The 14,569-nt window shown below is 31.4% G+C and overlaps 1 protein-coding gene across 1 annotated transcript in view; it reads right to left on the bottom strand.

Moving 5' to 3' along the window:
• TRPM7 (transient receptor potential cation channel subfamily M member 7) overlaps window positions 1–12,357 on the bottom strand; it is a 52,359-nt gene extending 40,002 nt beyond the window's left edge. The window contains exons 1-9 of the mRNA XM_031453070.2: window positions 11,104–12,357; window positions 8,440–8,580; window positions 8,012–8,146; window positions 7,151–7,431; window positions 5,909–6,137; window positions 4,653–4,808; window positions 4,431–4,574; window positions 1,815–1,943; window positions 141–419 (exon numbers count right to left, since the gene is read on the bottom strand). Coding sequence (XP_031308930.2) covers window positions 141–419; window positions 1,815–1,943; window positions 4,431–4,574; window positions 4,653–4,808; window positions 5,909–6,137; window positions 7,151–7,431; window positions 8,012–8,146; window positions 8,440–8,580; window positions 11,104–11,136 — 1,527 coding nt within the window. The 5' untranslated portion in view covers window positions 11,137–12,357. The remainder of the gene's footprint in view (window positions 1–140; window positions 420–1,814; window positions 1,944–4,430; window positions 4,575–4,652; window positions 4,809–5,908; window positions 6,138–7,150; window positions 7,432–8,011; window positions 8,147–8,439; window positions 8,581–11,103) is intronic.
• Between the last annotated feature and the right edge of the window lie 2,212 nt (window positions 12,358–14,569).

Genomic DNA, 14,569 nt, shown 5'->3' with positions numbered 1-14,569 from the left:
GAATAGTCTATTTGGAGTATGAGGCAAATAAACAAGAAATATCATCTCTGGCTCAAGTAAAACTATATTAACATATTTTTATGGTTGTAAGAAAAAATATCAGTAAACCCAAAAGTATTATCAAAAGCCTCTCAACTTACCATTTTTCCAATCATCATTACATAAGGTCCTGCCTGTTGATTTACAGCTAGAAAATCTAGCAAACGAACATACCAAAATATTATGTTAAGACAGTAAATTAATCTTCCAGCCACAAAAACATGATTATCATATGCATTCTCAAAGTTCCATTTTGCTCCAAATCTTAGTCCAAATCCAATGAAGAAAGAAATTATGGCAATTGTATCACTGATATTGAAATAATCACTAAACCACACTTTAATCTTCTGGCTTATTTTTCCAGCTTCAGACATAAAGATCTAAAGGTTAAAAGAAGAAAAGGTTTAATCAATTTCTTCCTATTAAAACACAGACAAGAATTCAACTGTAATATCACAGTAGTTTTATATATCTTTTAATATTTCAAAGTATTTTTGATTATCTTGGCAATTAATCACCAAAACAATTCAATACGATACCAGACAAATACTTCTTATCCTCATTCCCTGTATATATACGGAAAAAAATCCACAAGTAAATGACATGCTTAACCAAGGTCATCCAACTAAGAAGATGAAAATCTTAGATTATAATAAAGTTCTCTAGACTTGGAACTTGAGATACTTTGGAAAAGTTGCTTTATTTTTCATTGAAACATTAGGATATCCAGTTAGGATCTTCTAAAGATGCCTTATTTGCAGAAAGTAAACAACTCAATGGTTTAAGTAGCTACACTTTAGCTCTTCTGCTTAATATAAAAATTTTAAAGAATTTTTTTTTCAGGAATGGTAATACATTCCCATTAAAGTAAATATTGAAAAGTCTCCCTTCCACTCTTCTTCCCTACCCAATTAATTCCCCTTCCCACTAGAGGCAATCACTTTTATTACTATCTAAAGAATCCTTGCAGAACTGTTTTATCAATATATATTTTACAAAATTCTTTACAACTTGCTTTTATCATTTAACAACTTAATTTCTTCAAACATGTTAGTAAAACAACAGATTTAACAGGCCATGGCACTCAATGGAATTTAAAATGCATAATAAGCTGTTTAGTAAGATAAATTCCTATATCTAAGTGGGAAGGGAATTCAATGCCTTCTATCTATTTTTGCGATTTCATGTATTCTCTAAATGTAAAGCAGAGGTATGGAATAATTCAGACATATTTACATAAGTGTGTAATAAAACAACATTTATGTAACTTTTAGTTTAAACAGAAAGTATAAAAATTAAAGAAAAAAAGTTTTTTTCCACAAAATCAGGGTATCAGAAAATTTACAATCTAAGTTGAAAACTCTTGATAGACACAGGCATCTAAATCTAAATGACAATTCAGTGGACAATACAGTACACGTCAGAGGAAGTACAATACAAGAGCAAAAAAAGAACCTACTTATAATTTACCTACCCAATTGGCTATATGTATATTTAATACTTTTTAAGAGTGGCAAAGAACATAAATATGAATGTTGAGGAACTAAAACAAAAACAGATCTAGTTTTTGAGACAAATCATTATCTCTGTAATTGTGACAAAGTTAACCCACTAAACTCTGTTCTTTGATTATCATTTTTGGACAGCAAAAACAAACATGTTCTACACTTCAATAGTATCACCTATCATACACATACCCACACACATAACCAAAACAACACAAAACACCCTCCATATATACACAAAGTTACTAGTAGGAAAAACTAAAGACTTACCTCACGGACTTTCTCAATAGCATACGTAAAAATATAAGCGATAACAATCCATTCTTGAACTGAAGGCAATCGTTCCATTTGTACAAGAACCACAAATGTATAAAGCATCAGAAATCCTAAGTATGCCAACTAATAAAGAAAGAAAATATAAGATAAGAATAAAATTGATTATAAAATACAATTTTCTCCTATGAAAATTTCCAAGCACACACACACACACACGAGACTAAATGAGCCCCTGTGAAGTGTCTCCCAGCTTCAATCATTAGAACCAGTTTGAGAAATAACTCTTCTTCCATGCAGGCACTGCATTTATCAATTAAAATATAAATGGTTCCCAAGGTATAAATGTGTTGTTCTAAACTTCTGTTGATTTTTTAGTACTTTCCACGGGAAGAATTTAATAATACCAGATTTATGTACTTAGTATAGTCCACATAATTCTACTTAACTTATATGATACCTAAAATACCATAATATTTTAAGTTTACTAGAGATCTTCACCACCATCATCAAGAAACACATACTACCTGGCTCTTTCTTCCCCCAACCAAGTAGTATTCCTAAGTAGCACTTCCTAAGAAAGACAACAGGTATTTTCCCAGCTCCTAGTCACTGAGGTTGGATCCCAAGAAATGGAAACAAATATGAAAGCATTCTCCCTAGGTAAGAGAACATCCCACCCTTGAGACTCTTAACAAGAAAGATTATAAGGAGATGATAAGATACTATGTACAAGAACATCTGAAGAGTCATTTCATTTCAGAGGAAAACCAAGGCTCCTTGACCCTTGAACAATTGTGGCTAACAGTTCTCTCATTGTTTCCTTGCCTCTACCAGTCTTAAAATAAGCCACATCCTTGATTTAAGCTATCATAGGGTAGGGAAGTAAACTGCTATAAGTAAATAAAGAGAAAAAGAAATTTGTATAGCCACCTCAATTGTCCTTTTTATTTTTATTTTTGATGGAGGTACTGGGATTGAAAGCATGCACTCTACTAATAAGCTATACACCCACCCCACCAATCATCCATTTTTAAATAGTCATTCACATGAAGGCAAACATATGAAGCCAAGTTATTCCTATTAGCAAAGACAGAATTTGGGGATTATATTAGGTATTCAAATTTGCAATCTCAACATTTGAACAAGAAGGAACAAGTAAATTTTCATATTGAGAAGGAAGCATAATGAATTAGCCTCAGGTTAAGGGGCATGTGTGTGGGTGAGAAAGCAACAGTTGAAGGAACAAATTCTAAAATGTTCATCTTAGCACAAAGCCATTTGTATATTTTAGCAATTTAAAAAAAACTTGATAATGATGAAAATGGAAAATGACAAACATGACAACAAAGTCAAAAACAACTTAAAAGTTTTCCCGGGAAGAGGAGTAAAACTCATTCATTCAGTCCCTGGTTAACAGTAGGCACTAATCTCATGTGTTTCTTAGATGAGTCCATACATGGACATGTATGCTCTTTAATCTGATACTAACATCTGTTCTTCCATAAAGCAAGGGAACCACCAATTATGTGACAGATAACCAAACATGTACTATGGTTAAAGAAATAAACTATTATACCACTGAAAAATAGAACTATATAAATGATCTAGATTACTTTTCAACATCAATTAACACTGTAAAATGGTTTATTTCCAAAACTTTAAATATTGTCTGCAAAATCCAAAAGCATGAAGAAATTATACTTGGGTATCAGAGTTTCTTTTGGTTAATCTTTACCAATATTTTTAGTAGATGACTAGAATTTGTTACTCACTTACAAAAGGCATATGAATACCACATATTTGTTTAGTAAATTTCTAGTTCCAATTAGAACTAAGATTTTTTAGTATTTATTACTGTCTATGATGACAATCTTAATGAAACTAAGCCAAGTGTATTACTCTTTTAAACAACAAAAAAAAAAAGGCTTTTCAGCGATCTAAGTTATATCAAGATTAGTATGGACTCTAGGCCAAAGGCATCCTAAAGCCTATCTTTTAAAAACATTGTGCTCATACAATTTTAAAACATACTGTGTTACTAACTTGAAAAGACACATGCACCCCAATGTTCACAGCAGGATTATTTACAATTGCCAAGATATGGAAGCACCCTAAGTGTCCATCAACAGATGAATGGATAAAGAAGACGTGGGATTATACATATACAATGGGATACTACTCAGCATAAAAGAACAAAATTTTGCCATCTGCAGCAACATGGATGGACTTGGAGGCATTATGCTTAGTGAAACAGTCATACAGAGAAAGATAAATACTGTTACCACCTATCTGCAGAATCTAAAAAATACAACAAACTAGTAAATATAGCAAGAAAGAAGCAGATTCACAGAGAGAACAAACTAGGGGTTACCAGTGGGGAGAAGAACGGGGGGAGGGGCAATATAAAGGTAGGAGGTTAAGAGGTACAAATCAGAGGCATAAAATAAGCTATAAGGATTTATTTTATTGTACAACAGGGGAATATAGACAATATTGTATAATAACTATAAATAGAGTGTAACCTTTAAAAATTGTGAATCACTATATTGTATATCTGTAACTCATACAATATTACTGTACATCAACTATACTTCAATTAAAAAAACATACCGTGTTAAACCAGAATTTTACAATTGGTGCATGATAAAAGGCATAAAACTTTCGTGTGATTGGAAGCTTTTTTGATTTTATTTGTATATCCATTTCATTTTTTCCTTCATTACTGTCCAATATTCTTACTTCTTTAAATACTTCCTAAAATAAAAACAACACTTATTGTACATTTATTCCCCCAAAAAATTATATTTACTTTAAATTCTTTTTCCTCCTTACCATGGGAATCTCTTCTGTTATGTTTTGGAAGTTGTTTTCACTATCTTCCATTGTCATTTGATGGGCATCTTGAGATTGTGGAATATGAGACATTTCAGCCTTAGTTTTATACTCTAACATTAATATAGCAGGTGGAACTAAAATGCTTAGTATGACCTAAAAATTTAGAAACATGTAAGTTTACATTTTAAAATTAATGACCTTCAAAAGACTATAATAAAAGCAATAAAAAGGCATAAAATATGATTGTTAGCCATTTCACTCCTGGTAGTATAGGGAAAAAATAAAAACTTAACTTTTTACTTGCATATTACATATAAAGAGGCCCAGGTTGAATTGTTTTAAGGAATAACAAAACATTTGAGTATTATGATATGAGGGTATAGAAAAGAGTTAATTATTATAGACTTAACCTTTTAAAAAATCAGATTACAATTTATTTAGAAAATACAATTTTGTTTAAACAAAATTCAAGCCTTAATGAAGCTATGTACTTAATTTTATCCTAAATCTCTTTGCAAGTGTTCCGTGTCATAACATGATTACTCAGCTTGTGCCTCTATAAACAAAAAGGTTTATTTCTAAAGTAGCACGTATTACCTGAAAAATCCTACAGCACAAAAATTGTAATTCTGAATCAGGGTTTCTATTGGTTAATCTTTCACCATTATTTTTAGTAGATGATTAGTATCTGTTATCCACTTAACAATGGTCAATGGTTAAACTACTTGCCTGATTTCTGCCTTCTATATTTCTGTACCTTATTTAAGACATAAGATAACAAAAAGGAAAGTTTAAAGTAAAATGTCTCACTACAATGAAACCAAAGTACCAGCCAACATTTTACCCAAATTCTGAACCATAAAAACTGAGCAGACCCAATACATTTCAAATAAATTAAAAGTAACAGATTATTAAGTTAGTAGATAGGTCCGGAATTTCAGAATTTGGGAATCATCTTTTCATAAAGCGGCAACTTTTTTCATGGTCACTAGGGGCTATAAATGCCAGTCTCCCATTTGTTACTGTCATGCTCCTGGCTCAGACTGGGGCAACAGTCATTATACAACACACCTGAAGAGGATTCAGAGCGAAGAATAAGAGGGAAAAAGAGGCCTTCGCAGGCCATTTGGGATAAAATGTCAACACCAACACCCGTACCACCCTCATAAATCAAGGCATTTTGCTATACAGCTGGGCTAATTGTGCTGTTCTTTTTATCTAATCACACACTTAAAATTATTTCCAAGGTATACCTTGTACCAGGAATTTTTCCTCATATTCAGCCTTCCCATCCACATATCAGATAACAACATCTGTGTACAGGTGTGGGCTACAAAAGGTCTAAGTCTTGAAGAAACTGCTAACTTAAGGCAGGTGGAATTACTCCAGTTTTTCAGTTCATAGGTGAGCAATTTCATAGCCATGGTTTCATCCTGTCTGAAGGATTGTTCTAATAATTCAACCGCCAGTTGACCAAAATCACTATCAAAAAATAAGAGGCAAAACATATTCAGATTACCAAATTACAGTTTTAAATCATTATTCTTAGAGTTTTCCTAACATGTTCCAGTTTTTAATATTTTCACACACACACTTAGGAAATAGTGAGGCAGTAGAATCATAGTAGCACTATGCTTTCAGATATTTACTACTACGTGGAAATTATGAAATATTAAAACATGCCACATCAGAAACAAGACTGCAAATGTGACTTCAGGGTACTTTCCCCTGTTCCTGGAAATAAATCTACAAACCCACAGGAAGCCAAAACCAACCATGTTCAGATGCTCTGTTCAAAAAGTCTCTATACAATATTTCAAACATAGAAATGGTATCCAGTAGAGAGGAAGAATAATGTGAATAGGGACTAACTTAACATGAAGAACATCTTAATCTTAAAGTCCTGGTAAGCTATTTGAGGATCTCAGTAACAACTCTTACATTCTTTCAAAGACAGCCCACTTTGGGGGAGGGAGGTCCTATTCTCTATTATAAAGCTTCCTATAAATGACCTTTCTAGCTTAATATTCCATTACTCCCCTAAGTAAACCGTAAAACTTTTGTAAGCTGTTTTATGCTTCTATATATGTAATTTCACCATCTGACATACCCTTCCAGTTGAACTAAATTTATTTCTTTAGAACACTGCTCAAACCTCACTTTCTTCCCTTCCCTACCACTTCAAATGGAATTTTTCATAGTCTAACTGCTATTATGTGCAGTTAATTATTAAACTGACTTATGGCATTTCTTCTTTCCTCTGAAATACTTAACTCCTTAATTGCAAACAATAATAATAAACTTTCTACATGCAGAGGCAGTAGTTTCTGAATAAAAAAAAAAAAACCTTAACATCTGGAAAATGGATTTTTCTTAATTTTACCAATACACACACACACACATCCACCCCCAATTAGTCACGGCACTATAACCTCCACTTAAATCCCATCTACTCTGTATTTTTTAAATGTTTCAAGTGATAAAATATAACTTACTTGGAATACTGTTTCAATTCTTCTGAAGTATCATCTACGAGGTCACTCTGCTTTGCTTCATATGCCATTGAACGATAGATCTTACAGGCAACTAATGCTTTAGCCATTGATTCTTCACCATGCTGCCATAAAAAACGGGCCATGACCTGCCTCTTCATAAGGCAAGCCCAAATTAACAGTTCATTAAGTGGATAAGGAAAGCGCTTGGTTTCTGGATCATCAATATCTACAATTTCATCTTTGGTTCTTTTTTTCTTTCCTTCTTCCACAGCTGTATCAATCTTCAAGAGAAAATAAATGTTATAAGGCTTATTATAATAAGGTTATATGACATTCATGTGAGAATTTTAATAAAATATTCTTTATTCTTTAACTTCATATAGCTACACAAATCAAAATAGTATTAATTTTACACATTTGATTTTTACTATACTTCAAAATTCATTTTATAGAAATGGTATTTCAAAAAGTCTTTGTAACAAAGTTTTCCAAGATTAAAGAAAGGACCTAAATATTTTAACTAATATCTGATAAAACCACAATTTTAATGAAAGCAAAGTCTGTGTAACACTTTTGTCTTGCATGTTGTTTATCAAGTAAATGTGGAATAAAAGGAGGCAGTTATGCATTTATGAAAACATTTAAAAAATTTGATTATCATAGCTAAATACTAAAAACTTAATAGAATCATTAATTCACACTGAATATCTTTTGGTACAAAAGAAGAAGAAGAATCAATGATATAATACTACATCTAAAAAAAAAGATAATTCTTACTAAAACAAGTAATTTTTTGTTTCATAATACTAAGTAATTTAGATGGAACAAAATCCAGAAAGCATAATATTTAAACAAATATACCTTTGGTCGGTAGGGCTGTGCTGTTTTAATGAAATGATTATGTCTCATTTTTTCCTTTTTATCTGCTCTATTGCCAAAAGATTCCTGACTCTTTCGCAACTGAGGAGTGCTGCTGGAGGTATTTCGGCCAGACCTCTGAAAATGAAACCTTATTAGTTTTTACAGATATAAATATTCTGATATGCTATAAAAATTAAAAATCAATTTACATATGTATAAATGTGTGTATGACACACACCATCCCCCGCAAAAAATCCTGATTTAAGATTTCAATTACAAAACATTTCTAAGTACTCTGAGTTGAAAATCTCATGTTTTCACTTTCATGTTGCTACTTTCACTATTCTAATACAAGCAATTTTTAACATTTACAGTGTATAAGCTCATTTTAAAGTACATCTGTAGCCTTCCCCCCGAATATTACATACCCGATTATTTCCACCAAGACTATTATATATTAATCGAAAACGTTTCCGAGTGTAGGTGCATCTATAGGTTCCTCCCATAAGATATTCAATGACAAGTCCTATATCAATTAGAGTGATCTTGTATCCTGGAGGAAGATTTCCCTGGAAATAAAATATTAATTTAAAAAAGGCAAAAATAGTATTTCTCAATATTTCTATACCTTGCATATAAATGCACCTATTCTCCAAAATAACAAATGTCTCCTTGTTACAGGAAACTAGAGTTGCCAGCAGCCATCTTACAAAAGAAAGGAGTGACTTGTTTATTTACTTTTGTAAGAAAAGAGATTCTGAAGTTTTGAAGTCCCAATGGTGTGGCTCAGGAAAGGAGTACGGCTTACAGTAGGAAGATAATTTGATCTCTCCACTGCACACAGTCAAAGGAACCTCCAAGTGCCAAATATTCCATTTCACTGTGGCACATAGTTGTTTCATTTTCCCACAAAAATAAAGCTATAAATGTTAATTATGTTTCCAGATGGGCCCATCAATACTTATACTGGCTATATTATAGGTTACACAAGTTCTTACAGCCTTGGCTAGAATTCAACTACCACCTATAACACTGTTCAGAGCCAAGACTTCATTTTGCCAGGGCATCAATTTACAAATGAATCTTTGGAACGGAAACCATTTGTCAGTTTGGAATGACTGCCTGCTTCAGGATGAAATATTTGGTTAATTTCAGTGAATAATCTTAAAAGGGTTTAATCATCAGATGATTTATATATATTAACCAATCTGCCCTCCTACCATCACCATTCTCTTCATTTCCTTAATTATAATTTCATGAACTTAGTATTTTTTGAGATGCTTATACCTTTTATATTTTGGTTTCATCTGTGAAGTTTCTAACTTCTAAATATCTATATTCTTCAGATCTCCAATTTTAAAATTAATCAAAAACCATTTTCATCTCTTAAATGCAAGTTTTGTGTTTTTATCTTAAACAACTTTAAAATATGTTTTATGATTGAGGATGCCATATATTATATTTTTAGTCTTTTTTTAATCTGACAAATATCATTATGTTTTGAATCCACTTGAATGGGAAATATTTTAATTAAGGAAAATAATGTGAATTATCTTAAAAAATCATGGTAAGCAATTTCTCAAACTAACTCTTACAAAACTTTACTTACTAATTTGAATCAGAAAATATTCAATTTCTGCCCTTACTTTAGGATTTACTTATAGAAATAGAAAAAGTGGACTTATTATTATAGCCACCAACATAAAAATAGCCAATGTATAACAAATCTCCTATGTGTTTCCAGAATTAACTACTATAGTTCTTTCTGATAAGCCATATAAGTAAATCAGAACTCAAATGTGTTTAAGAAATCCCTGGACTGAAGGTCTTTCCCATTACTCTAGCTTTCTGAAAAGAAAAAAAAAGTTTTAATTATTTAAACAAAATAAACAAAAATTTGAAATGCCCAGAATAAGCAAATCTACAGAGATAGAAAGCAGATTAACAGTTGCCTAGAGCGGGGCCAGAAAAAGGAGTAGAGAAGGAGCAGGAATGGGGAAGAGAATGCTAATGGGTATGAAGTCACTTCTGGGGGTATTGTAAATACTGTAAAATTAAATTGTGGTGACGGATGCACTACTCTGAATATAGGAAAGCCACTATACACTTTAAATGGGTGAACGTCAGGGTATGTGAAACACATTTCAATAAAGCTAAAAAGAAAAGCACATGGAAAATACAGAATTAAAGAAAAAATTTTAAGTATAATAAAGTCTCAGTTCTTTCTATAAAATGCTAGTTTGGTATGAAATAAGTTACAAAACATAAAAAATGACATGTTAATCTAATTTTTAAATTTTTTAATAGAACACTCACATTTAACAGCAAGCAATAATTTTGAATGAAAAATTCCAGAAAGCATTTTAGTTCAGAAACTTTAAAAATAATTCAATTAACTAAATATGAGTATCTTTTCACTAAGGAAAATAAAATTATTGAACACCAATAGTTCAGACTGTTATAAAGTTTTTAATATAAACGTTTAAAATATTAATTCAGAAAGAATCACAATAGAAAAGAAGAGAAATATCAGTGCATCAAATTTAGTCACCACAGAACGGCTTCAGACTACATGACAGTGTTAAATATTAAATCACGCCCATAGTGGATATTAAAGAAGGTGTGGGAGAAACATACACACACAGAGAGACAGAAACAGAGCATTTCAGTATTTTTATTAGCAAAATCTGCCACGAAGATCACCATTCTGCGTTTCTCTCAATGGCCTTATTCACTGTCCTTTACAGTGAATTGTCCAGGGAACAAATTTCTTCTGAACACAGAGAAAGATGATACATTCTATTTATTATTCTTTATAGACCAATGAACATTATGAAATTCACCACACTCTTACCTTAGATAACCAGAAGCTCAAGAAGCTTAGTCTCAATTTCATAAACTTTCCTTTCCCTTGATTTCTCATACACCTGATATCTTTACTCCTATATTGCCACAAGTTTATCCCTTATTTTATTTTGATTAAAAAGTCATTCTATGTTATTTTTAAGATGTACCGAAGTGTTTTTTTAGAAACAGATGAAGTATAAACAAATTTTTTAAAAAAATGTTTTGAAAACAAAAAAAACTCTTACCTGTTTGACATCTCGAACAAGATGAAATAGCATTGGATTAGTTGGACCTTGTTTCTTTAAGGAGAAAAAAATTGGAGCAAACTTATTTTTCTTCTAAAATAACTGAAGCAACTTCACTTTGTTGCTTATAGGACTTTTGTTCTTGCATAAATTACATTGTTTTTGAGTTAAATAAGTTGTTCGTCAAATGGAACAAAAAAAAATAACCATTTCATATTGTCGTATTTACCTTTAACAAGACATATCATTTCCTATGTTCTTATGTTTTTACTGTAAAAACATAAAAGCTTTTTTCTAAAAATCATGCAAACACTGCACGATTCACAATTATATGTTAAGTTTATGTTTCTTTCATTGATAATGGAGGTAATACATTCTCTTTCCTTTTGTTAAAATCTCTGTACCTCTGTTTCTGCCACTAATCAAGTTGTAGCAATAGTTTTAAATATTTTGGATAACAAACAAACATTTGTATATGCCATCTTTCCCTTATTACCTTAATTTCATTTAAGTATAATATCAGAGTAGACTAAATACAAGTCTCATTTTTATAGTAATCTTATTTTGATGGTATCCTGTATTTTGAAAAAATACCCAGGAGTATATCTCCCCCATCAAGACTGAGTCCAATGGGCCAAAAATATATTCTCCTGAACTTTCCTATATTGAATTTACTGCAATTAATTCTATACAGCACAAATCAAGAGAATTACTGGCAATACTTTAACTTTGATAGCCATGTCACCCAAATCTGGATGACAGTTGTGTTTCCTCAAGGGCATCCAATCCACAGTGGGCATTCAAATCTATTGTTTAAAAGAAATATCAAATGAGATTTTCCTCTCACCATTGTGTTATTGCGAATTTTTTATGAGAGGTTATTGTAGTAATCAATTCACTTTTCCATTTTGATCACATACATTTCATAATACATTTTCAAATCTAAGTAGGGAAGCTTATTATTTCTTTGAAAGCAGTATTTTCTTTCTTACTGGCTTTCAAATTCTATAGAATATCAAAAGATGGCTATAACTGATATTACATATAAACTACATTTTACCTTACTTTGCTCTTTTTTAAAAATAATATTTAGTCTATAGATTTAAGAGCAGAGTTCTTTCAGCCCAATCATCTCCATATGTTAGTATTTTAAAAATAAATCTCTTACAAGTTAATATGAAGTATTTCGTATGTTTTAGATATTAGGAAGTTTCAATGTATTTTCTCTAATGGTATGCAATCACATAGAAATGCAATTTTTGGAATTCTATTTTATCTTAATCCATTAATGTTTATTCATTAACTATAACTTCTTACTAAAAAAAAGAAGTGTAATTTAACCTAGCAGTTCTCAATGTGTGATCTGAAGACCCCTGATGACCCCCAAGATCTTTTCAGGAGGCCTATGAGATCAAAAATATTTTCCAAATCATGTTAAAATGTTATCTGCATTTTTTTCATTCTCATTCTCTCAGTGTTCAGTAGAGTTCTCCAGAGGTTTCTTGATGTGTGATATCATGATATTAAATCCAAAAGCAAACATAAGACTCCAACTGCCTTCTATGAAGCCAGACATTAAAGAGATTTATAAAATCATAAAATTATTCTACTTTCCTCACTGATTTTTTTTGGTCTCTTAAAAGATATGTTATTTATGTTAATATGAAATGAATATATTATTGTTCCTTAAGTACGAATTAATAAGCATTTTTAAAATTTCTTGGTTTTACATTCCAATATGTACATGTGAACACACATAAACAAAACCTCTTTAGAACAGCTCTTTGATGTCCTCAATAACTGTTATGTAATTGGACCCAGATACCAAAAAGTTTGAGAACCACTGCTTTATCATATCATACATAATCCATTAAACTTTAAAAATATTTATCAATAATTGATGCTGAGAGTAACTATTATCTTAATACCTTTGAGTTACACAATTAAAATTACTTGCCTTGCTAATGGGATTAATTTTTACTTTTACTGTTTTACATTTGCTTTACATTTCAGGGATAAACCTCACTTCAGCACGAAGAATAATTCCTTTAATTTTCACATCTGTTCATTAGAGACAGTAGAACACCAAGAAAGTTCAATGTAACTGTGCTAGATACTACTAAAGGGAAATAATGGGGGAAAATAAAGACAATCGCTATTCAAAAGAAATTTACAAGCCACAGTGGAAGATATAATTGTACTTACCCAACATGCTATTGGCCTTCACTGTAGCAGTGTCATGGCATTTTTTTTTAATATTTTATTTTTAAAAATTTTTCGGAGATGAGGTAATTAGGTACGTATGTATGCATGTATCTATTTATTTATTTATAATAAAGGTACTGGGGACTGAACCCAGGAGCTTATAAGTGCTAGGCACATACTATACCCTCCCCACTGGCACTGAACTAAGTTCTAAACAACAAATAAAATCCAGTAAGTGGGGAACAGCTGGAAAAAAAAAACCCACAGACCAGCACTGAGTAAACAGCAAACACTTATTTTAAAAAAGGTTTATGTTTTGGGGAAATAGTAGGTAGGCTATATAGTTGAAACACCCAGGACGGGGAGGTGGGGAGTAGGAATAAAAAGGCCAAGTAAGATAAATAGCTGGGGCAAAATTTCAGATTTTCAGAAGTTGGAGAGCTTTGAAAATTAAGCTAAGAGTTTGAGCATTTCTGTACACTTGGAGAGCCATGAAATGTTTTTAAACTTGGGGAAGATATGATAAAATATGTGATTGTAAGAATAATTAGGTTAAAGATTTGAAGAAAAACTAGATTAAGAACACTAGATTACTGAAATAGTATAGGCTGGAAATGATTGAATAGTATGAATATATTAAAAATTAAAAAGAGGAGACAAATAGGAAGAAACTGATGAATGAACAGACACAACTCTGCAGAGAAGTCAAGATTAGAAAGCTAGGATTCAGTCATAGTACTCCTCAAAGTATAGTTCTATTAAATCCATATTGGTAATATGGGAAACCAGTAAGAAGGGCAGTATTTATCCTCTCCAATGTTAGTGACATGAAATTTGAAACGAACTGAAAGAGGCTTTTTTAAGGACTTTTAAATAATTAGTTTTTAAGAGCTCTTTAAATGAAAAACAGTACGTAAGCTAAAGTGGGACACCACAAGGTCAAAATCATAAATGTAAAAAACAAAAAGAGAAAAGAAAAAAAACAATGTATAATTTCTTCAGTGGGCAAAGGAATCAAAAGAAATTTGGTATAACAAATGACCACCAAGTGAAAGAAGAAATATCATGATTCTGTAAGTAAGAAGTTGATCCTACAGTTTTAAAAAGAGGTGAGGGGAAGGACAGCGTTGTTAACACTGCATCTCCTTCCTAAGTGGCTATGGTAACAGAGGTCTCCAGAAACAGGGACAGGGTTTCAGTCACATAAACAATCTATACTAAGACTGGCTGTGATTTTTCCATGTAATCTAGCAAAACATTG

This window comes from Camelus dromedarius, chromosome 5 (assembly GCF_036321535.1).
Source record: "Camelus dromedarius isolate mCamDro1 chromosome 5, mCamDro1.pat, whole genome shotgun sequence".
NCBI lineage: Eukaryota > Metazoa > Chordata > Mammalia > Artiodactyla > Camelidae > Camelus > Camelus dromedarius.
The sequence above is the reverse complement of the archived record's forward strand: the minus strand, read 5'-3'. Positions and strand labels throughout refer to the sequence as shown.